At 41.6% G+C, this 25,990-nt stretch overlaps 1 protein-coding gene across 2 annotated transcripts; it reads right to left on the bottom strand.

The window, feature by feature from the left end:
- Positions 1–61: 61 nt before the first annotated feature.
- On the bottom strand, positions 62–22,742 carry atp2a1 (ATPase sarcoplasmic/endoplasmic reticulum Ca2+ transporting 1). 2 transcript variants are annotated; one of them, XM_061748914.1, is made up of 26 exons: positions 22,595–22,742; positions 22,359–22,495; positions 21,796–21,813; positions 20,749–20,831; positions 18,539–18,643; positions 14,208–14,346; positions 12,328–12,408; positions 12,169–12,254; positions 11,127–11,282; positions 10,874–11,015; positions 10,284–10,450; positions 10,111–10,199; positions 9,928–10,030; positions 9,718–9,849; positions 9,488–9,613; positions 9,107–9,325; positions 6,744–6,855; positions 6,431–6,654; positions 6,096–6,316; positions 5,640–5,842; positions 5,013–5,098; positions 4,746–4,879; positions 3,704–3,821; positions 3,242–3,359; positions 2,884–2,922; positions 62–340 (listed from the first exon to the last, which is right to left on the bottom strand). In XM_061748914.1, exons 2-25 carry the CDS (start codon positions 22,474–22,476, stop codon positions 2,918–2,920), a joined length of 2,985 nt encoding a protein of 994 aa, XP_061604898.1. In that variant the 5' UTR covers positions 22,477–22,495; positions 22,595–22,742; the 3' UTR covers positions 62–340; positions 2,884–2,917. The 2 variants fall into 2 exon arrangements, with proteins under 2 accessions (XP_061604898.1, XP_061604897.1); XM_061748913.1 differs by lacking the exon at positions 2,884–2,922.
- Positions 22,743–25,990: the final 3,248 nt, after the last annotated feature.

A 25,990-nucleotide genomic window follows, 5' to 3' on the forward strand; every position in this document is an offset into this window, starting at 1 on the left:
TGCTCAATGAGAAAATTAAAATAATTATGAATACACAAAAACTAAATACTGCTATCCAACATTCTTTAAATATCTTTATTATTTAAGAATAGAACACTGTATAATTATAATAATTAACACCGACATATATATTAATTTCAGTACATACACGGAAATTTTTTTTTTTTGCAGCTTGGTGTATTTTCAGATGGCTTATGTATGTTCTGTTCTATCAGATCACCCCAAGTGACTGTTGGCACACGCTCTCTGTCTCTTTCGGTGGGAGCGCTTGGCCTCTTTTGTCCACTCTTTTTCGCTCGGTCTCAGCTCAACGTTGTTGCACTTCGTTGTTAGACTTTACCTGCATTGGCAAACAAAAGATCATCAGTTCAAAACAGTCAAAACAGAACTCTATTCCCATTGCCATGCAACAACATTTACATTAGTCTTATATGTGAGCAATGAATTAGGGATGGGCATTGGACAACATTTTCTTGATCAGCTATGTTTTTAATTTAACATTTTTTTTTAAAGCATGAGAGAATCTCTAATCTAAATGTTCTGATTTCCTGTTTCTGTGAGGATCTTGTACAGAGCGCAATAATGCGGCCCGAAGGAATTTTGCCCTGTCGAGGTCTGTTGGGAAATGGATGTAGATGTAGCTCAACTTCTGATAGATGACGTAATGTTGTTCTTCTTCAGACCCCGAATGTGCAGTGGTTATAAAAAGTCTACACGCCCCTGTCCAAATGCCAAGTTTTAAAATAATTTGAAAATGTTTTCCACCTTTTAATTATTTATTTTATAAATATGAACTACTTGTACAACTCAAGTGGAAAAAAATATATTTTCGAGAGTGGAAGTAAAAATAAATAAGATAAACTGGTTGTTCACCCTTTTATTAATGTGGCTGTGTCCAGAATTAACCATTCACATTCAAACACATGATATATGTGAGTCAACACACATCTGACACCATTTAAAGTGCCTCTGATTAACCCCAAATATTGTTCAGTTGTTCTTGTAGGCTTTCCCTGTTATTTTTGTGGTCACATCTTACAGCACAAGCCATGGTCCACAGACAGCTTCCACAAGATCAAAGGGATCTTATTGTTCAAAGGTGTCAGTGAGGAGAAGGGTAAAAAAGAATTCCCAAGACATTAACTATACAATGGAACACAGTGAAGACCTTCATAATCAAGTTGTGAAAATATGGCATTACAGTGACATTACTAAGAATCCAAAATTGATGGAAAGACGAAGAAAACTGGACAGGGAGGCTGTCAAGAGGCAGACGGCAACAGGGAAGAAGCTGCAGGAATTATTGGCTTATTATTATTTATTTAATTTATTAATTATTATTAAGTACTGGCTGATTAGTACATGCGACGAAAAACACCTGTCTTCTTTATATGTATGGCCTATGGGGATTGGGTGGGAAGCCTTATCTTCCAAAGACTAAAACATAACACGTGGGAAAATGTGGTGATGTCCGGTTAGAACAGTTTTGAACTTTTTGACCATAAATCCAAAAGGTATGTTTGGTGCAAACGCACACTGCTCATCTCTAAAAGAACACCATAACTACAGTGATCATGGCGGTGGAAGAATTATGCTTTGGGGCTCTTTTTCTTCAGCTGGAACTTGGGCCTTAGTCAAGGTAGAGGGAATTCTGAGCAGTTCCAAATAACAGTCAATGTTTGTACAAAACCTTCAGGCTTGCGCAAGAAACTAAAAACCATTAGAACATCTGAACTTTATTTGGTGTTAATCAGAGGCACTTTAAATGGGGGCTGACTCCCTTTTAAAATATGTTTGAATGTGATCGATTATCAACACAGCCACATCCCATTTGTGGGAGGGTGTGCACACTTGTGCAACCACATTATCTCAGTTGTTTGCTTTTACTTCCTCTCTCGGGAAGATTTAATGTTGTATTGACAGAAAAAAGTTGCAAAAAGTTTTGAAATGATTTATCTTGGTCTATTTTTTATATCACAAGCGCCTGGCAATTGAACAGGGTTGTGTCGACTTTTTAATATCCACCGTTTGTTATACTGCATCAACACGATATTTGCTGGTAGCAACCAAGTAGTGCACTCCATTTTACCTCAGTTGCTTCAATACAAGATGAATCAACAATCAATTGCACTTGGCTGATTAATTTCTTAGTGAGCATTTTATCGGCGAATCAATTATTATGCCCAGCCCTAGTAAACAAGATGCTATTGTCATAGTTCAAGGCTCTCTGAAGCTGCACATTTGCACTCGGGCCTCAATGCTATAGCTAATGCTAACATGCCGATTCAAAGCATATACTACATTTTTTGTTGTTTAAATGTTTGGCATTCTCAGTGCTTATGAGAAATATCATCAACTTCCAATGCGGCCGATGCATTCACACGTAAACCTCACGATTGCACTAGTTGAGAAGTTATGGTCTCTCCAAAGTCCTCATTCCTTTATAGTGACAACAAATATGGCAGACTGTTAAGATTACAGGTATTTATCTGAGTCCCATAAATGTTTTTCTTAAGTAGCACAGTTGTTGTGCCTTAGTGGTGGCCATTCTCTAGCAGAGCTGAGGAACATAACCATCATACTTAATGCTTTTTCAATAGCAATAGAAAATGGTAATATTAAAATGTTTTAATACCTTGTTAGCTTAATACAATAAGGTTGATTATTTGTGCAGTCAGTGCAACAAGCATTAATTAAATGCAGTTTTAATAACCTTAGGTGACATTTCAAGATTGCAATTAAAAAAGATAAGTGCCAACTGCACAGTACTATGCACGATGCATAGCAACAACACTGACTTTAATACTAACATGAAACCTAATGATAAACTTTCAAGACATGCATAATGCTAAAAATGCTGAAACCTTGGATCAATGGCGATACCTTGTCTTGTTATGGGGGCATGGAGGAGGCAGGTTTAGACTGGATTGTAAGAGCGGAACAGTTAAAAAAAGCATTCAAGGACAGGAAAATTAGATATAATCATAGGAAGTGTTTAAAAGGTAAGGAGAAAGAGGTTAAGGGTTTTTAATACATTAACATTAATTGGGTGGTAATCATTTTTATGCATTCTGATTTAACTATTTATGAATAGGGAAAAAGACAATTGAAACAAGCAAATTAAGTCATCGCCATTCACCAAATATTGTTGTTAAAAATGACATACTACTGTACTTCTGTTCTCTTTCAATAATGTGTAAAATATACAAACATAATGTAAATTTAAAAAAAATAGACCTACCCTCCAGATATGTGCGAGCCACAAACTTGAGGACCTCATCAATTAGAATCACTGGGAAGGAAAGCTTCAATACCACAATCCACTGCTCCACAGTCAAGTGAGTGAGCTTGAAGATCATCTACAGAAGCCACATAAAGTATGTTGACTGTAAACCAAAATTATTGTACATATTGGTTAGTCACACAAAGCAATGTTCAGTATGTTACTTTTCACAATACACTGTGTTCTGTGCGCAATCTGAGTACAATCATGATCTCCTCAAAATGTATCTGAAGGAACGGGGAGAACATAAAGGCCAAAAGTTACAACTGGCCAGATGGCATGTAAAGCTAAATCACACCTCACTTAATAATTTGTCCATCATCATCCTCTTGGAAAATTTTGGATATGGAAATATGAATGAGGACACAGAGGTGGGAGGGAGAGAGAGAGAGAGGGAGTAGAGCAGGAGGACAGACTCACGGGCAGGGGGTCCACATAGATGATCATGAAGTGAAGGGACATGGAGAGGGTCATGGCAGCTACCAGCCAGAGGTTGCTCCAAGGGGGCATGCGCATCAGGGACTGGTTCTCAGACAAGCTGCGAGCAGAAAGAGAAAGGGAGTTGGATCCCAGTTGATACATACTAGAAGTATACCTTTCCATATATAAAAAGTATAATAAATAATAATATAATATATAAAGTGTAAATAAATGTCATATATATATATATATATATATATATATATATATATATATATATGAACTTTATTTACACTTGACCCATGATAGTGTTGGACCAGTGTCAACATATTCTGCACTTTTCTATTTTTTAAACAGATTTTATAATAAATAAATCAAATCAATAAAATCAACAATTGTATGCTATGCAAATTTACAGAAGAGGAAAAAATGTGTTGAGAAATTATATACATTAACAAAACAGACACATTATGATAATAAAGTTCTGGTGTTTAGATGCTTTCCATGGGGGAAAAAAACTGTTAAATGTAACGGCAATCGCACGATCTAATAGGAGCCAAAAAAATAGTTGTATCAGAAATGATGCCCTTCCAAAAACAATGCTGTTATTTCCAAGAGAAATATTAATTTAATTGAATGATTAATATGTTAATGATTGCAGCATTTTGATATTGTACTGAACATGGACATAAAATCCTTCTCCGGCAAGAAATAAAAGAATGATATGAATGTACACTGATGCCCTGCTATTCGCTTGGGATAGAGACCAAACCCTGTCACGAATACGGGAAATCCGCAAGTCACCTCCTAAAAAGGTTTATAGGCCTATAGCTGCCAGAAAATGGTGGCAAAGCACTACTTTTGTCTAAATGAAGCTCCGTAACTCACTTCAACATAGTTCCTTAACACCAAGGTGCCACAAATTGTCGCCAAGGCAATTACTTTTATATGGGACAGGGCTTTGGCTGGAACACAAAAACAGCAATCAGGTGAACACTGTACTATTTTCCACTTGGTATAGTCAATGTTTCATTAGTCCCACCTGTTTAGAGCGTTGCACATCTCAATTGTGACCAGCACGGACAGAGCCATAGTCATTGGAGGAGAAGCCTCAAACACATGACAGTGGATCCCAGCGAAGTCCTCATTGTCGTCACTGCATTGCATGAAGTGTGACTAAGGAGAAAGGCGACAACAATTCATTATCATTATTTGGCAGATTCCTATATGTCTGTACCAAAGGGTTGGGTAGAAAAAGGTGCACTATATTTTCCTCAGATAGAATGCTCCCCAGTAATCAAATACTAACCAGCTGATTGAAGGAGACTAACGGGCCCTCCTCACAATACAGGAACCACCAGGCAGCTGCTGCGACAGTTGCAGCACCAACATAACCTGCGAAAGATTTGATGTGCTCAATGTGGCATTAGACACGCTTGATTTTTTTTGCAGACATGATAATGGCAAGACCGAGGTGTTACCTTGGTGACAGCATTGTCTAGCTCGAAAAGGCATAAATGGAGGTGCCTTGGAAACTTAGTTGCTCGACTTGGACAAACCAGTTGATATATTGTGGTACAAGGATGAAGAATTTAAATACTTTTCTCTCAACTTAGCTCTTAATTGTGTCCAACCAGTGGAAACCGGAGGGTTCATTGATGTCAGTCTGTCATATCCCCCATTACAGAGATTTTGGATCATGTTCAGATTTAACATCTCACTGTTGGCCCCTCACTTCAATTTTCAAGTTGACATTTCAATTTGGGCTGATCTTATTATTAGAACCCAACTTTCTTTAAAGGTCAATACAGTCCCATGAACAATTAGAGGATGGCTGGTGGATACACTGTGGTCTTCTACAAATACATTTCATGTGGTACTAATCACAGAAATGCTTTTTCCCAGAGGAAGCAAGTGGAACTAAAGTATTTTGTACCTCCGATGGCTAGATATCTGAAGAAGAGCCAACCAGAGATCAAGGGCTCTTTGGGCGATCGAGGGGCTTTCCCCATGATATCCAGGTCTGGAGGGTTAAAGCCCAAAGCGGTGGCAGGAAGCCCGTCAGTCACAAGGTTGACCCAAAGCAGCTGAACTGGAATCAGCGCCTCAGGTAGGCCCAAGGCTGCAGTCAGAAAGATACTGAAGAAATATGGGAACAAGTTAGTTTGAACATTTTCTTTCTTGTCAAAGTATGAATACTGGTGCAATTACACGTAACTGCTTCACTCTTGGTTTTTGTGTTAGCCTACTGCTTTGCTTTAACTCAAAATGAGAAAGGATTTGAGTAGCCGTATCTTTGTTACTTTTTAACTCAATATTTTTTTAAGTCATATATCATCCTTATAGTCCCCAAAACGAAGTAGCCCGTCTATGATGACCATCAAGTACTTACCAGACAACCTCGCCTACGTTGGACGAGATGAGGTAGCGGATGAACTGCTTCATGTTGTTGTAAATAGCTCTGCCCTCCTCGACAGCGGATACGATAGAAGAAAAGTTGTCATCAGCCAGGACCATCTCAGAGGCAGACTTGGCAACGGCAGTGCCAGAGCCCATGGCGATGCCAATCTCCGCCTTCTTCAAGGCAGGGGCATCATTCACTCCGTCACCGGTCTGTGTTAAATATGGAGGAAGTGTAGATAGAAGGGATGTTAGTGGGAAATTTTCTCCATGGATCAATTGGAAAGATTATTCCATGTTGAGTTCAGGGAATGTTGGTCTCATCACCATGGCAGTGATCTCATCAAAGCCTTGGAGGAACTCAACAATTTTCGATTTGTGGGACGGTTCCACCCTGGCAAAGCAACAAGCCTTACGGACTGCGTTCTTCTGGTCATAAGAAGACAGGTCATCAAACTCACGACCGGTGAAGGCCTTGCTGGTGACGTCCTCATCCTCAGAGAAGATGCCGATGCGGCGACAGATTGCCACTGCCGTGCCCTTGTTGTCACCTGGGGAGACAAAAGTAGAATAACTGGCCTTGTCTTGATTTTTTTTCTTCTCAAGGTTCAAGTTAAGGCAGAGCCTGTGGACTACTGACCGGTGATCATAATGACCCGAATGCCCGCAGCTCTGCACAGCTCGATGGAGCTCATGACTTCCTTACGCGGAGGGTCAAGCATACCAACACAGCCCACAAAGGTCAAGTTAGTCTGATGACAAAAATACAAAAATATTAAGTGGCGTCTCGCAGTGCTTACCTTAAAAATTATTCAACTTGGGTAGACTGTCGCTCACTGCGATCCAGTAGGACTGCCTTCAGTACAATATAAAGTAATATAGGGCCTCCACCCCAGATACAACCCAGATGTCAGATAAAATGTAATTTTTCTGAAAGTATCTGGGTTCAGTAGTAGTCATTTTCTGTCCTTACATCTACATTTTGCACAGATTGGCTCCATTGGAGCTAATTATCAGATTGTACTGTTATTGCCCTTTCCTAGGTCACATGGATGTATGTATTTTCTAAGTCTGTAAACATCATTCTAATACAAAAGGAACAGCTGGTGGTAGCTTAAGGCTACAAAATAAGTAGACTTCTGTATACATGTACATTTGTACATTTTCCACGGCCAAAAAGCTGGAAATTAGGTACAATGTGTTCTAAATCTGTAAACGTCAGTTGTCAAAGGTACAAAAAGGAGGAGTTTTATGGTCATACCAACACACATTTACACACGATATGGCACGTAATTACAACCCCAATTCCAATGAAGTTGGGACGTTGTGTTAAACAGAAATAAAAACAGAATACAATGATTTGCAAATCATGTTCATGAATACACTACAAAGAAAATATAGTTAATGTTCAAACTGATAAACCTTATTGTTTTTAGCAAATAATCATTAACTTAGAATTTTATGGCTGCAGCACGTTCCAAAAAAGCTGGTACACGTGGCAAAAAAGACAGAAAGTTGAGGAATGCTCATCAAACACCTGTTTGGAACATCCCACAGGTGAACAGGCTAATTGGGAACAGGTGGGTGCCATGATTGGGTATAAAAGGAGCTTCCCTGAATTGCTCAGTCATTCACAAGCAAAGATGGGGTGAGGTTCACCTCTTTGTGAACAAGTGCGTGAGAAAATAGTTGAACAGTTTAAGGACAATTTTCCTCAACGTATAATTTTGGGATTTCATCATCTACGGTCCATATCATCATCAAAAGGTTCAGAGAATCTGGAGAAATCACTGCATGTAAGCAGCAAGGCCGAAAACCAACATTGAAGGCCCGTGACCTTCGATCCCTCAGGTGGCAATGGATCAAAAACCGACATCAATGTGTAAAGGATATCACCACATGGGCTCAGGAACACTTCAGAAAACCAATGTCAGTAAATATAGTTCGGCGCGACATCCGTAAGTGCAACTTGAAACTCTACTATGCAAAGCAAAAGCCATTTATTAACAACACCCAGAAACGCAGCCGGCTCATCTAAGATGCACTGATGCAAAGTGGAAAAGTGTTCTGCGGTCCGACGAGTTCAAATTGTTTTTGGAAATTGTGGACGTCGTGTCCTCTGGGCCAAAGAGGAAAAGAACCATCCGGACTGTTATCGACGCAAAGTTCAAGAGCCAGCATCTGTGATGGTATAGGGCTGTGTTAGTGCCAATGGCATGGGTAACTTACACATTTGTGAAGGCACCATTAATGCTGAAAGGTACATACAGGTTTTGGAGAAAGATATGCTGCCGTCCAAGCAACGTCTTTTTCATGGACGCCCCTGCTTATTTCAGCAAGACAATGCCAAACCACATTCTGCACGTGTTACAACAGCGTGGCTTCGTAGTAAAAGAGTACGGGTACTAGACTGGCCTGCCTGGAGTCCAGACCTGTCTCCCGTTGAACATGTGTGGCGCATTATGAAGCGTAAAATACGACAACAGAGACCCCAGACTGTTGAACAGCTGAAGCTGTACATCAAGCAAGAATGGGAAAGAATTCCACCTACAAAGCTTCACCAATTAGTGTCCTCAGTTCCAAAACATTTATTGAATGTTGTTAAATGAAAAGGTGATGTAACACAGTGGTAAACATGACCCTGTCCCAGCTTTTTTGGAACGTGTTGCAGCCATAAAATTCTAAGTTAATGATTATTTGCGAAAAACGATAAAGTATAAGTTTGAACATTAAATATCTTGTCTTAGTAGTGTATTAAATTAAATATAGGTTGAACATGATTTGCAAATCATTGTATTCTGTTTTTATTTATGTTTAACACAACATCCCAACTTCATTGGAATGGGGGTTGCTGATACCCAAGGTCCCAGATTAACCTCATAAATCTCAACACGTGAAATATGAAAAAAAAAGTAGTACCTTTGAGGATATCAACCCAGTGACAACCCAATTGCGTCCCTAAAAGTACATTAGGTATTTATTTATTTTTGTCCTGTCACTCACCTCATACTCTGCAAACCTAGTGGAGTCCTCCAGGTTCATCTCCTCCTTCCTTAGAGGAGAGTCACAGGTGGCCAGTGCCAAACAACGGAGGGTGTCGCGCCCGGTGCCCCACTCCTTGATTACTGCCATGATGTGCTCTTTGACCGGCCCAGTCAAGGGAAGACGAGTAGTGCCCACGCGAACGTATGAACAACGTTCAATCACACCTTCTGGGGCACCCTGGTAACACATTTACAATGTACAGTAGCATCATTTTGCTGTGTCTCGTAAGAGGTGAGGTAAACATACATTTGATTTGATCAGCTTCTACTCCAAACAAAACTTTAGCCTTTTCAGAATAGAAGCTGTATTAGTTTTTTCTGTGTTCTATATGTTGCTCACTTTGACAAACATCTTGTTTCCTACTGGGGCTTTTCCAGACTTTGCTGGAGAACAGTAAACTGACATGGACTTCCTATCTCTGGAGAACTCCAGTGTGAACTCTTTCTTCATTAGTTGCTTAATCACCTGTCAGAGAAAAGTAGAAAATGAAAGGTCAGTCAATATTCCTGGATGTTTTTACGTCTCATTGAACTGATTCATTTCAGACTGAGGGATTTTTGTGGACTTACACTGCAGCAAGCATTGGCTCGTTCCACCTTGGACAGGCTACGCACTTCAGTGTTGAACACGTTCATCTTCTCCACCAAGCAGCTCAGAGCTGTTTCAGTGGCCTCACCCACTTTCTCATAAATTCCCTTTGACTGCAAAGGAGCAAAATGATTTTAAATTGTTTGATTTGTAATTTCCTGCAGTTGTTGTTTCTTAAGCACTCTACCGACCTCGTTGTAGTCCAGTGAGGAGTCATTGCAAAGAGCACAGATGGTTGCCAACTCAACCAGTCCATCATACTGGCCACATTTTACACTCATGCCCCTTCTTGTACTAAAGAGATTGAACAAATTTAGTTTTGTACCATTCAGGAACTATAATTTTAAACCTTATGTGTACATGTATACACTTACACTTCTCCCTCAGGGGTGTACTTTGAGCCAGAGATGTCAAATTGACCAAGAGTGACATTGTCATCATCCACTTTATCAATAATGAACATCTATGAGGGAACAGTTTTGCATCAAATCTCTAGAAATTGATATTCTTCTTCTACTGTACGAGATTAGGACGTGTTTCAACCTACTTTGGTCACACACATCTGGTTGGTGGTGAGGGTACCGGTTTTGTCAGAGCAGATGACTGAGGTGCACCCCAGGGTCTCCACAGAAGGCAGGCTTCTGACGATGGCATTCTTCTTGGCCATGCGGCGTGTTCCCAGAGCCAGACAGGTGGTGATGACGGCAGGTAGACCTAGGATGGTCAGAGGCAGGAAGTACATATTGGTCTCGTCTTTGTAGCTACAACACTCTTCTTGGCAGTCTATTTTTAGTGTGTTCATTTGTCAAGAACATTTGTAATACAAGAGGTGACTGATGTTGCACCTAAATCTATCGGTTCTGTCTCCTAAATGGGTGTTCAAAGTAAAGTTATGTTGAAGCACATTGCTTGTATTTTTCTCAATGTTGGACTTCAAACATAAAGTAATGTGCAAGCCAACACATCATACCTTAGCTTTGTATAGTACTGTTACATCTCTCACATCATGTAAAAGTGGGGGCCCACATTTAGTATTCAATAGGTCACCAGTTAAGGTCTCATATGTACAAGCTGCTTGAGTTGAATTTTAGATATGATAATCTTTATGGGCAAGCAAATATAATTCCTGGGGCTTACCTTCAGGGATGGCAGCCACAGCTAAAGCCACAGCAATCTTGAAATAGTAGATTGCACCACGGAACCAGGAGCCACCATGGACTGGGTCATTAAAATGGCCAATATTGATGATCCACACAGCCACACAGATCAGGGAAATGACCTGGAGAAGGCAGAGGAACGTAAGACGGATCAGCCATTACAATTTGTAAAACATTCATTGGCCATGTGTCTTATTGTCCTGATTGTTTAATGTCTTGTTTGGGGCTCCCACCTTGGAGAGCTGCTCCCCAAACTCGTCCAGTTTCTGTTGCAGAGGGGTCTTCTCCTGCTCAGTGGCAGCCATCTGGTCACGGATCTTCCCAATCTCAGTGGAGACACCAGTTGCCACAGCGATACCAGTGGCTTTTCCAGCAGCGATGTTGGTGCCCTAAGTAGGGTTTTAAGCCACTTTAATGACCTTTTGTACAGCAGGCATTTTGACAATAAAACAGTAAATAGGACAGTACACAGGAGTAATATAAAACTGATTTCCATTAAACTTTGTACAAGGGTGGCAGTGAGCCCAGGTGGAAGTGTGGATTAAGGTGTTTATACAGAATTTATTACAGAGCTATTTATTATTAGTATCCAGGCACATTTACCTTGCAAGGCAGATGCAAGTATGCTTGTATTTTATTGCAATCAAAAATGAAATCTATATTGTCAAGCATCAAGTAGATATGTTTATGTCTGGCCAATTGAGGAGCGAACCCAGCTATACTGAAAGTGTAAATGCCAGCTTGTAGACGACGCTTGGTCCTACTGGCATGCATTCTTTCATAGCAGCAATTTTATTAGACCTTGATAATATTGTTTTGTTAAAACAGGAGAAACGTCAGTCAGGTTTATTTAGGATGGATATGGACAGGCGGAATGGTAGACCAGTGTTTTTCACGTCTGCCTCTCAGGTCTGAGATTTGGGTTTGATCTCTGGCTTCCTCCAACAAAAACATACTGAGGTTAATTGAAGACTCGAAATTGTCTATAGGTGTAAATGTGTGTGTGAATGCCTGTTTTTAAATACTGTATGTGTCTTGCGATTGATGTCCAGGGTGTTTCCAAAGTCCTCTGGGATTGGCTCCAGCTCACCCATGACCATGATGAAAATAAGCGGAATAATATAGAAAATAGATGGATGGATAAGAATGTTTCTATACTCTAATCATTTATCATTCTTCATTTTGATTTGACTGGCCTGTAATATAGAACACATTGTCTGCCCTTTCCCAGAGGTTATTGTGAAACATCTGAGGTGGTGTGAAGTAGAGACTCACAGAGAACAACATGTTCTTTTTGTCCTGGTTGACGGCTCGGGGGTCCGGGACGGCATCGGTGTGCTTGATCACACTCACCGACTCACCTGGGAGACAGGGTGATCACAGCATCAGTAACACCTCCTTGTAAAGTGTGACCGTGTGTGACGAAACACCTACCAGTGAGGATGGACTGGTCCACACGGAGAGTTGTGGATTTGATGGAGATAATCCTGATGTCTGCTGGTACTTTGTCACCAACTACAAACACATCCACAAAATTCACCAAAAGACAAAAAACAAAAGACCATGTTTGTAAATAACTTGTGATAGTGATTCATTTACAACCCCAATTCCAATGAAGTTGGGACGTTGTGTTATACATAAATAAAAACAGAAGACAATGATTTGCAAATCATGTTCAACCTATATTTAATTGAATCCACTACAAAGACAAGATATTTAATGTTCATACGGATAAACTTGATTGTGTTTAGAAAATAATCATTAACTTAGAATTTTATGGCTGCAACACGTTCCAAAAAAGCTGGGATAAGGTCATGTTTACCACTGTAACATTTTCTTTTAACGACATTCAATAAACATTTAGGAACTGAGGACACAAATTGTTGAAGCTTTGTAGCTGGAATTATTTCCCATTCTTGCTTGATGTACAGCTTCATCTGTTCAACAGTCCGGGGTCTCCGTTGTCATATTTTACGCTTCATAATGCGCCACACATTTTCAACTGGAGACAGGTCTGGACTGCAGGCAGACCAGTCTAGTACCCGCACTCTTTTACTACGAAGCCACGCTGTTGTAACACGTGCAGAATGTGGTTTGGCATTGTCTTGCTGAAATAAGCAGGGGTGTCCATGAAAAATACTTTGCTTGGATGGTAGCATATGTTTCTCCAAAACCTGTATGTACCTTTCAGCATTAATGGTGCCTTCACAGATGTGTAAGTTACCCATGCCATTGGCACTAACACAGCCCCATACCATCACAGATGCTGGCTTTTGAACTTTGCGTCCATAACAGTCCGAATGGTTCCTCTTTGGCCCGGAGGACACAACCTCCCCATTTTACAAAAACAATTTGAAATGCGGACTCGTCGGACCACAGAACACTTTTCCACTTTGCATCAGTCCATCTTAGATGAGCTCGGGCCCAGAGAAGCTAGCGGCGTTTCTGGGTGTTGTTGATAAATGGCTTTTGCTTTGCATAGTAGAGTTTCAAGTTGCACTTACAGATGTAGCGCCGAACTGCATTTACTGACATTGGTTTTCTGAAGTGTTTCTGAGCCCATGTGGTGATATCCTTTACACATTGATGTTGGTTTTTGATGCAGTGCCGCCTGAGGGATTGAAGGTCATGGGCATTCAATGTTGGTTTTCGGCCTTGCCGGTTATATGCAGTGTTTGCTCCCGATTCTCTGAACCTTTTGATGATATTATGGACCGTAGATCATGAAATCCTTAAACTCCTTGCAATTGTACGTTGAGCAACATTGTCTTTAAACTGTTCGACTATTTTCTCACGCACTTGTTCGCAAAGAGGTGAACCTCGCCTCATGTTTGCTTGTGAATGACTGAGCAATTCAGGGGAAGCTCCTTTTATACCCAATCGTGGCACCCACCTGTTCCCAATTAGCCTGTTCACCTGTGAGATGTTCCAAACAGGTGTTTGATGAGCATTCCTCAACTTTCTGTCGTCTTTTTTGCCACCTTTCCCAGCTTTTTTGGAACTTGTTGGAGCCATAAAATTCCAAGTTAATGATTATTTGCTAAAAACAATTACGTTTATCAGTTTGAACATTAAATATCTTGTCTTTGTAGTGTATTCAATTAAATATAGGTTGAACACGATTTGCAAATCATTGTATTCTGTTTTTATTTATGTTTAACACAACGTCCCAACTTCATTGGAATTGGGGTTGTAAGAAAGTGAGTGAGAGTGGCTTTTAGCACATTAGATGGATTAGGTTGTCAGTCACCTGCAGAAAAATACCTTTGGGAAGATTCTGAAAAAATACAACAGGTTACCAAAGGGGAACTTACCAGAGACCTCCACTACGTCACCAGGAACGATCTCCCTGGCCTTGATTCTCTGCACACTCTTCCTGTCCGCCCGGTAAACTTTACCCATCTCAGGCTCATATTCCTTCAGAGCCTCAATGGCGCTCTCTGCGTTGCGCTCCTATGGAAAAAAATTCTGTCATCATTATAGTAATATTGTATCTTCTTTTCCTTTTGGCTTGTCCCTTTAGGGGTCGCCACAGTGCGTCATCCTTTTCCATGTAAGCCTATCTCCTGCATCCTCTTCTCAAACACCAACTCCCCTCATGTCTCCCCTCACGACATCCATCAACCTTCTCTTGGGTCTTCCTCTAGCTCTCTTCTCCTCTGGATGTGTCCAAACCATCGAAGTCTGCTCTATCTAACTTTGTTTCCAAAACATCGAACCTTGGCTGTCCCTCTGATGAGCTCATTTCTAATTTTATCCAACCTGGTCACTCCGAGAGCGAACCTCAAAATCTTCATTTCCGCCACCTCCAGCTCTGCTTCCTGTTGTCTCTTCAGTGCCACTGTCTCTAATCCGTACATCATGGCTGGCCTCACCACTGTTTTATAAACTTTGCCCTTCATCCTAGCAGAGACTCGTCTGTCACATAACACACCTGACACCTTCCTCCACCCGTTCCAATCTTTCTAACTGTTCCTCCACCTGCTCCGTGCTTTCACTGCAGATCACAATGTCTGTCATCTGCAAACATCATGGTCCATGGGGATTCCAGTCTAACCTCATCTGTCAGCCTATCCATCACCACTGCAAACAGGAAGGGCCTCAGGGCTGATCCCTGATGCAGTCCCACCTCCATCTTAAATTCGTCTAGCCTCCACTACTCTTTCCCACAACTTCATTCTGTGGCTGATCAACTTTATTCATCTTTAGTTCCCACAGCTCTGCACATCACCCTTGTTCTTAAAAATGGGCACCAACACACTTTTCCTCCATTCCTCAGGCATCATGCACCAGAATTCTATTGAACAGACTGGTCAAAAACCCCACAGCCACCTCTCCTAGATGCTTCCATAACTCCACAGAAATGTCATCAGGACCAACTGTCTTTCCATTTTTCATTCTCTTGAATGCCTTTCTAACTTCCCCCTTTCTAATCATTGCCACTTCCTGGTCCACCACACTTGCTTCTTATACTCTCCCTTCTCTCTCATTTTCCTCATTCATCAACTCCTCAAATAATTCTTTCCATCTATTGAGCACACTACTGGCACCAGTCAACATATTTCCGTCTCTATCCTTAATCACCCTAACCTGCTGCACATCCTTCCCATCGCTATCCCTCTGTCTGGCCAGCCTGTATAGATCATTTTCTCCTTCTTTAGTGTCCAACCTGCCATACATGTCATCATATGCCTCTTGTTTGGCCTTTGCCACCTCTACCTTTGCCCTGTGTCACATCTGAATGTATTCCTTTTGCCTCTCCTCGGTCCTCTCAGTGTCCCACTTCTTCTGAGCTAACCTTTTTCCTTGTATGATTTCCTGTACTGTGAGGTTCCACCACCAAGTCTCCTTCTCTCCTTTTCTGCCAGAAGATACACCAAGTACTCTCCTGCCTGCCTCTCTGATCACCTTGTCTGCAGTGGTCCAGTCTTCTGGAAGCTCCTCCTGTCCACCGAGAGCCTGTCTCACCTCTTCCCGAAAAGCTGCACAACACTTGTCCTGTCTCAGCTTCCACCACATGCTTCTCTGCTCTGCCTTTGTCTTGCTAATCTTCCTCCCCACCACCATAGTCATCTTACACGGCCCCATCCTATGCTGTCTAGCCACACTCTCCCCTACCACAACCTTACAGTCGGTAAACTCCTTCAGATTACATCGTCTGCACAAGATGTAATTCACCTGCATGCTCCTACGTCCACTTGTATAGGTCACCCTATGTTCCTGCCTCTTCTGGAAAAAAGTGTTCACTACAGCCATTTGCATCCTTTTTGCAAAGTCTACCACCATCTGTCCCTCTAAGTTCCTTTCCTGGATGCCGTACTTATCCATCACTTCTTCATCACCTCTATTTCCTTCACCAAAATGTCCATTACAATCTGCACCAATCACGACTCTCTCTCTGTCTGGGATGCTCAGAACTATTTCGTCTAGCTCCATCCAGAATTTCTCTTTCACCTCTAGGCCACATCCTACCTGTGGGGCATAGCCACTAATCACATTATACATAACACCCTCAATTTCAAGTTTCAGCCTCATCACTCGATCTGATACTCTTTTCACCTCCAAGACTTTCTTAGCCAACTCTTCTTTTAAAATAACCCCAACTCCATTTCTCTTCCCATCTACACCAAGGTAAAATAATTTAAAACCTGCCCCTGAACTTCTAGCCTTACTGCCTTTCCACCTGGTCTCCTGGAGACACAATATATCAACCTTTCTCCTAATCATCATGTCAACCAACTCCGAGGTTTTCCTGTCACAGTCCCAACATTCAAAGTCCCCACATCCAGTTCTAGGCTCTGTGCTTTCCTCTTCTCTTTCTGCCGAAGAACCCGCTTTCCACCTCTTCTTCTTCTTCGACCCACAGTAGCTGGATTTCCACAGGCGCCCTGCAGGTTGACGGCGCCGGTGGCGGACGTTATAGTAATATAGTATAGTATTGTAATATACTATATAAAAAGTGAGGGATATTGGGCTTTCAGGTGTAATAAGTAATAATAATGTTGGTTTGAAGGAGCCATTTGGGCTGAATTTCAGGGCTACTAGGATATTCGTCTAAATGAGCCCCAATTATAACCGGATATACTCGATAGACGGGCAACACTAAATTACAAAGGTTTTAGCCTACACCATCTAATGTGAGTGGATCATGGCAACAAGGTTTGATCATTTTGAGGATTTACCAAGAAGAAAAGGGGCTATGAGGGCATATTCATTGCTGCGTGCATCTTTAATTATCAAAGACCTGTGAAAAATGATTCTTTTTGCATAGTATGTAACAAGGACAAGCCAAGTAAACATAAGACACAGTTTCTAAATGATTTTATTTATTAGTGGGGGAAAAAAATCCAAACCTATCTGACTGTGCATGAAAAAGTAATTGCGCCTGAACCTAAAAAGTTATTGTCAAGATGTTTTTTGAGCCTTTGTGTTGTCTTTTGTCAGCAGTGGTTTTCGTCTTGGTTCCCAAGGATACCATTTTTGCCCAGTGTCTTTCATGCTGTTGAGTGGCCGGTGCAGCTTGCAGTTCTTTGTATTGCATTCAGAGTTCTTTTGTGACCTCCTAGATGAGTCGTCATTGCACTGTTGAAGTAATTTTGATTGGCTGACCACTCCTGGGAAGGTTTGCCGCTGTTCCTTGTTTTCCCCATTTGTGGTTAATGCCTCGGACCATGGTTCGCTGGAGTCACAAAGCCTTGGAACTGGCTTTGTAACCTTTTCTACTTTTTTTCACTTTGTGTCTCGTGGCATGATACATTTCTTTTTGAGATCGTATAGCCTACTTGTCTGACATCAACAAATCTGGTGGTAATCAGGTCTGGGTGTGCCCAGTGAAATTGAACACTTAATTTTTCCACAAATGGCCAGATAACTTTAGATTTTTTTACTCCCTAAATAACATTGTCATTCAGGAACTGCATGTTGTATTTCCTTGGGTTGTATTGTGAAATATTAAAATTTGATTGATGATCCTAAATGTATAAGTGAGATAAATATGCAAAAAAAAAAGAGCATCAGAAATCAGGACGGGGGGAAATATTTTTTCACATGCAACACTATGTACATTAACACAAACAGGAGTTGACACCCCGCTCCCGCCATTGCCTCAAAGTGTAAAGCCCTCTTCCACTCCATTCTCATACCCCCTATGTGTGAATCCACATAGTTTCCAAATGACTGCCACAGTATTGATGCCGTCCCCTCCTCCGTCAAACTTTGCATGTAAACATGGACGATAACGTGGTCATTCTTCTGTAGGCATTTTTACGTGCGTGGTATAGAGTCTTTAAGGCATGCCGGCGTTAACTCTTCCCAAGCCTCCACACCTCGTACCCCTCTGCACCTCTCCAAGCTTGGCTTAACCTTTCGCCCCCCACCCACCCCCTTGCCGCTTTTCTGATGTCATGCCGCTCATTCTGGCTTCACATGAACTTTAAGCTCTCGCCGCGGCTCTGGAAGGAGCACGCCGCAAAGGACAAAAGGACTGCGACCTGAACACGCTGCTCTTATAATTTATTATGTGTGACTGTTTCTAAGAATACAAGTCTATTTAGGTGAGTGTAAAAAGACGGCCTTCGGGGGGCAGGTACAGTATGTGTCCTTGAGACTGCGATTTCTGGTGTGTGTGTTTTTGTGAGTCACTGACCTGCCACACGCCAACGACGGCGTTGGCAATGAGGATGAGGAGGATGACAAAAGGCTCAACAAAGGCTGTGACTGTTTCCTCACCTTCCTCGAACCAAGCCAGTACCTAAGAGACAGAAACACAGTTCAAGTTCACTGAATTTCCGTTTCCTTCATACATTTAAGTCCAAGCAGAAAAAGTGAGATACGCTAGCTTATATTTGCTTTCTAAATGATCCAATGATGCACTTGGTACCCAACACAGTTCAACAATTAAGCTCTAAAAGTTGATTTTGTAGGAAGACTCTTATTTTTAGGCATCGTGCATTGCGCGTAGAGGATACTTTTCTATATACTAGACAGTCAAAGCCACCTATTGTCAAGAAACAATCATAATTTGTAACTGTTTGGGGATGTTAATGCAAAAAACGTGGGCATTTGTAGCGCTCATTTTCATTTTTATTAGGTAAGCTTTGCTATAATATTAACTACATTCACAATATTTAGGTGCACCTGTTCAAGAGCCTGTCCTGAACAGCAATAATAACTGACCCTCTCAAACGGGTGTTAAATAACAACATTAGTTGTAGTTTTCATTGGAGTAGAATAGCACTGCGAATAAACATACTGTATTAAAATCTCTTTGAGAGTGCCAATCAATCATTTTGTATACAGATTGTTCTCGACTACCTAATGTATGTGTTATTTCTGATTCCTTCCTTTTTACAGTATAAATGTTTTGTTTTAACAGTACATCAATTTACTGTATGTGGAACCTCTTTGGTCCTTGTGCTCCTCTTTGCCACTGATGGTCCAACACGTGTGCGCTCCTGTGCATGTCAGCTCCGTGCTACTACACACGGGTCTGTTTTGGAATACTGTCATGTTGACATTGAGACAGATTAGTTGCAGGCCAGTGGAGCAAAGTCGTAGCCATAAAAGAGTCCTCACGCCCGTCTTTGGTAGAATCAAACTTGTCATTTTATTATATTGTGTTACTGTATTCGTCTTCTTCGGTAGCAGTACTTTTTTTTCCCACACCCTTGCCAAAAGTTCATCTTCACCTTGTTGTGTAGCTTCACCTATCTTTACCTTGCCTCCCTTCAAAGACAGTAGATCGCCAGAAAATTCCAAGCCTGTCAGCACATTGCAGCGGCAGGACATTCCTATGTGTATGAATAGGGGGGCCGTGTTTTCCCAGTATTTACTGTTCTCTCTTTTAGAAACCATACACGACTCTGAATCTATTGCTCCCGTTTGTCATCGTAACAAACAATGGTGTTGTGCAACCCAATCCCCACATCCCTCCTGGGTCCCAATCTTCTGCTGCTGCAAGCCATCCCTCGTTCCTTCCATCCCTGACCTTTATCCAAGGATTCAGTTTCTCTTCCTGGCTTGAGAATTTCTTAAAATAAAGTTCCGGCCATGCATATGTCCACAGACACACACACACACGGCCACGTTTTTTTTTCAGCCTGCCTTTCTCTTTCTCACACGCATGCATACACACCAGCACCATCAGGCCTTCTAAGGCCATCATGACAGCTGTGTAGGCAGGCCAGAGGGCAGAGATGGGAGATTAAGACAATGTGTGCAGCCTCCCTCTGCTCAACTGTGTTGGAGAGAACAACAGCGAGGCGGGAGGAGGGTTTCCTCGGTTATATAAGAGTGAGGGCACGGTAATATAATTTATACACTGCAAGCTATAGGCTGCGTTTACCAAGGTTAGACATGCTGAAGCTCAGAGCGACTTTCTCAGGGAAGCAGACAATTCAGAACAATTTCAATTTCTGATCAAATTAAGATATTTTGGCACACCCTACTTTGAGGACCTTGATGTCAGCTAGACTAAAGTGTAATTGTACATTGGACATGGGTCACATTTTCAGTTTGCAGATGGCATGATCAAAAATATTTCTGGATTTTCTTTCTCTAGATAGTGAAGTACATTTAAATGAAGGGAATGTACTCCACTTGCAGATTGTGTTTCTTTAAATGGTGAAGTACATTTAAATGAAGACTAGCAAAACCACTTCTGATCATAGCATCAGAGAATATAAACTGTAACCCTTTTGAAAATGTCCAGTGACACATAGATGTCATACTGTGACATTTAATCAAATATAGAACAGAACCACTAGCACCCTTGTGTCAACCTCTTTCAGCCCATCTAGCAAGTACAAATCTAACAATTTGTTATTATAAAGTGAAAAGAAAAGTGATAAAACTCACAAAAGAGATGCAGGCGGCCAGCAGTAAGATTCGGACCAGGAGGTCCTCAAACTGTTCGACTACCAACTCCCAGATACTCTTACCTGGAAGAAATACAGAAGGTTACATACAGAATAATCAAGCCCTACCCCTGCAGAAGGACTTCAATTACATCACATGCATTTTAGGGGTTGAATCGATTAGTCAACTAATTGACGAGTCAACTTTATTTCTCCGTATCTACATTTAAAGCTTGAAGTCGACTAATCGCTAATCATGGGTTTTTGGCACGTCATCTTCCAATCGGCCAATTTACAGAGGAATTACGACTCGCTCGTCTGCTGCCGTCGCCGGACTACAACGCTCTGTTGAGCAATGAAAAAAAAGTAGACAAATTCTGCGCACTGTGGTTGAGAATAGTAATTGGCCTTGATAGCTTCCCCTATTCTAAACACCGCGAGTTTTAAAATGTTCGTACCAGCGGAATCACGGGAATGTTGTGTCCAATAATGCACGGGCAACAACCGTGCTAACATAATGAGAACTGTATTCGTCATAGAAGTTGTATGATACAACACACACCGACATCATGACACTTGTGTCACTTTACAACACTGCGTTGTAACACTTGCCTCAGTACGGCATACGCCATACGGTTGCACTATGCCACGTTACAAGCGTGTGAAAGAGCAGTAGCACAGTCAAGCGCAAAATATGCAAGTCGAGCTTCAAATAAAAGTGAAATAGACAAAAAAAAGTTTGTTGATGAAAAGTTGATTAATCGACATTGACTTGTCTTTGATCACATTATAATGAAAAAATATTTTGTCGATCAACCCCCTCATGCTTTTTGCCTCCACCAACAACCAGTTAGTGTTAGTTAATCTATAAAACAATGTGTCATACCAACAATGAACTTGTTTGCTTGTGAGCATGCAGTCTGATGGATTTGCAAGAAGCCACAGGCAGGTGTTAAATGAACGACTGTAGCTTGTCAGCACTTGTAGGAAGCAAGCGTAAGCGTACGGCACTGATGGTTAAAGCTAGGTGACAGAAAGCCAGACTCACCCTCCTCCGCTGGCAGCTCTGTGGGCGAGGAATGAGAGATTATTGAGATTATTCGACCTACATTACTACTTAGCAATTTTACTGCAATTTATCATTTTCTGACACGTCTTCACTCATATTCAATATTCAAGAAATAGACAAAAGTGCAGACACTTTTATGAGACATCAAAATGGATGTACCTCTTTATGACTGCTTTGACACAAATATAGCAGCTTTAATAAATGACCTTTATTGTGACCTCTTCTTCCATCTTGCTGTCACAATCTATTTGTGGGCCAAGATGCTTGACACCCAATACAAACTCATTTTACCCTTGAGCATTTATCTAATAAGTGGACTGACACTGACATATTCAGTTGCTCATGTTATGGTCCTCCTACAATTATGTACAATAGTAAAACAATGAGTTAAGTACTTCTGAAATTCGCAGTCAATTAGCCATTAAATATCTTGTATTAAAATGTGGCAGCATTGTGGCCTTCACTTTCCGCTCAACCACAGTCAATGCTCCATCCTTGTTATCATCCATCCATCCATCCATCCATCCATCCCACGCCCTCACCGTTGTAGCCATACTTGTCCAGGTTCTTCTTGAACTGCTCAGGCGACAGGCCCTTGTCTTCGGTGACGCCGAAGTTGGCCAGGACCTCCTCTGGCTCTTTGGTGTGCGCGTTCTCCATCCCGGCTGAAGCGGAGAGGCTTCGGGACACAAAAATATGTTAAAAGTGCACATGCTTAGCGATACTCACATCAGCTCATCTGATGCTGTGAGTGCACAGTTTAATGAAATTCACCCACCACTTTCTTGAAGTGTGGTGTTTGGGAGCAAAAAGTGGCAACCCCCCCCCCTGCGTTCACACTGACTCTACCCCCTCACTCTCTCACGCTCTCTTTGGGATGTTGCTCTCCTCCAGGAGCCCCGGACTGACAGAATGTGCAACTTGGCAAACTGCTCTCAAAAGTTTTATATGCGTGAAAAAGTTTCCCGATTGGTGCCTGCTCACCATGCGCTTGTTTCCCATTGGCCACAAGCGTCGCAGGGGAAGGGGGTTAGAGGGCGACAACTGCAGAGGGGTCCGCCGGGCCAGCATACTGGAAATAAGATGTGTAAAAGAGAGACAACAAGGAGGGGGTGACACTTTCTGAATGAGAGCTAGGGGACACTGACGGACACGTGGAATGACTTTGTGTGTGCGCATGCACATGTTCACGTTCATTCACTCAGCTGGGGATGAAAGAAAATACATGATACGATCATCATATTTGATGTGTAAAAACAGTCAACCGTCAAGGTCTGTACATGAAAGGAAAATACAGTACATAGTGATGCATCCATTATCATACGCACTGTGCAGAAGGAAATAGAAGGGAAAGAGGTTTTTCAAGAATAACATAACAGCAGCTAGCTCACTAAAGCCCCATTTGTAGTACGACATTCCGAAATAAGGTTATTTGTTACAGGTCTTTTTAAATCAGATCACATTTGAATCTACTCACTGTCCCTTCATGCCACACATACTATGTAGAGGTTGGTGGTTGAGCACCCATGGATTCACCTATCAGCGGAGGGGTGCGGTCTGCTCCAAATCCTATTGGAGTGCCAACATTAAATACATTTTAATTACTTGGCTAATATAATTGTCAATGTGGGGGGTTGCCATGCCAACGTTTCTGTTCCCCTCCACCTCACAACCACTTTCTCTTTGTATTTGTGGCTCTGGCTCATGTCCCATGTCCCCGTCTCCTCACTGTGACCCGAGGTGCCGCGGTGGGCTGGAGCTGGAGGAGCACAAAGCTCAAGGTGGCGCACTGACATGAGCTCAATCTCTCTTTCTCTCTCTTTGGGATCAGGTTTCTGCGGCTCTAAGCGCTTTTATCCTCATAAAAGACAGCAGTGATAATGCCGCCTGTAAATACGTACCTACTCACAGGAACACACACACACACACAAACACATTCACATACACACACATACAAAGAGGGGTAATTTGACCTGGCGTTGATGTAGACGTTTCAATTTAAAGGAGACTTTCAGCATATTTTTCATCCTAAAAATACCAAATCAAGATTCGCACTCCACTCAGACTACTTGACAAAATGTGGTATGTGACAACAGTTCAATTTAGAATGGAAACACATAACATTAAAATGCACTACAATGTGTAAATGTAACTGTATTTGAATTGCATTATCATTCATTTTCTGACACACTTCAACATTTCAGCAAAAACATCTGTTGTGTTTTGTGTTTTAGGGCCTCAGGGAGCTAGAGCAGGTTTTGCAGACAATTACCGAACTAATTCAGCCATCCATCCATTTTCTATTTCACTTATTCTCAGTGGGTGAGCTGGAGCTTATCCCAGCTGACTTTTGGCAAGAGGCGGGGTGCGCCCTGGACTGGTTGCCAGTAAATCACAGCTCACATATAGACAAGCTATTCACACTCACGTTCACACCTATAACATGCTTATTTTTGGAATGTAGGGGGAAGCCAGAGTACCAGGTGAAAACATACACAAACATGGGCACAAAATGCAAAATCCATGCAGGCCGGCCTGAGCTCGGATTTGAACCATGAACCCCACTGTGAGACAGATGTACTCACCAATATTCCAACGAGAATGTTCCTTATTAAACTGAGGGAAGGGGTGATAGCTGTAAATGGTGAAGGATTTAAAAAAGGTTTACACAGTGTTTCGATATTGGAAACTTATACTGTTTTTTTTTTTTTTGCTTTTGTTTTTTTCATTTTTGTCGTTTTTTTGTACAGCACTTTTGAAGTTCAATTTTAATTTATTATAAGCATCTTCACTTGTTATCAAAGTGAACTAATTAACAAGCGATCAAAACATAAAATCTCACCTAGCAACATTCGTACTTGGTGGGAGTCTGAAAGTTCGGGCTCATGAAAATGCCCACACAAGTCGGAAACTTTGATGGTTGACTCATTTTATTGCTTTCACAAACACATTTGCATTCCACATTCTGTTTCCGCATCAAATCATTATGTGCATAATAACTTGGAGCTTGAATTGGATGTGATGTAACTTGTGTGTGTGTGTGTGTGTGTGTGTGTGTGTGCATGTGCGTGTGTGTGTGTGGGGTGGAACTTGTTGGCAGGCAGTGTGGGAGGCGGGCATGTATGTTGTGCCTGCTAATCACTGTGATGGATCCTGGAAGCACTTTGCAGGAGAATAGCTGTGCGCCAAATGTAGTAGCAGGGAAAGCAACAATGTGTGTGTTCATTGTGCGTGGTATGATTAAAGGAGGCTGGGCAGCTGGGATTCGAAGTGGCCCACTGTAACTGAACCTATAACAGCAGTTGTGTTCCTCCGGTATAAATAGTGGCGCGGGCATGTGGGCAGGCAGCTATGACACAATGGCAGAATTTCACTGTTCTTTCAGGGAGGTTCGAGAATGTGACACCCTGTCGGCAAGGACCACCCCATTCACCCCCCCGCCAGATGCTTCACAGGCGCTTCAAGGTTACATCAAGGTGGGCAAGGGAGCGCATTGCATTTATGAGTGATGTCATGACATTTGATGTGGATAAATGGATTCATTTGCCTTGAGAAGTTACAGAAGGAGATGTGTGGGAGTTGGTGCCCTCACATCACAGAATTGTCCAACTTCTCATCTAATTCTTGGAGAGTTAGAAATCTTAGTTAACCTCTATGACTGAAAACCATTTAAATGTAGAAAAATCATATTATTACATATGCTTACAGATTGCCCCTGCATTTTATTGTTATTGTGTACTAAACATTTGAAAAAAATTATTTTATTTGAAATCAGAAGTCATGGAAAAGAGTGGCAAGCAAATATGTTGTCATACAGCCATTGTCCATTTTGGTTTAAAGAAGGGATTTGGTGAAAATAATTGCTTGTAAAACCAGTTAAAAATTTTGCTAATTGCAATTTTGGGACAGATTTTCTGGCCAAATGAAAAGAACAATTTCATTTGGCCAGAAATTTGAAATAGACACACTTCATTTGCGTTAGTGGTCACATAAAATGATGTGGCAGACACATGCTCTGAATTGAATGTGAGTGCGAATGCGTGTCTGTCTATCTGCACCCTGCAATTGACTGGCGACCGGTCCATGGTGTACTCTGCCTCTCGCTAACAGTCAGCTGGGAAAGGCTCCAGCTCACCTGTGACCCTACTGAGGGTTAGTGACATAGAAAATTGTT

The sequence above is a fragment of the Phyllopteryx taeniolatus genome, chromosome 16 (assembly GCF_024500385.1).
Source record: "Phyllopteryx taeniolatus isolate TA_2022b chromosome 16, UOR_Ptae_1.2, whole genome shotgun sequence".
Taxonomy (NCBI): Eukaryota; Metazoa; Chordata; class Actinopteri; order Syngnathiformes; family Syngnathidae; genus Phyllopteryx; species Phyllopteryx taeniolatus.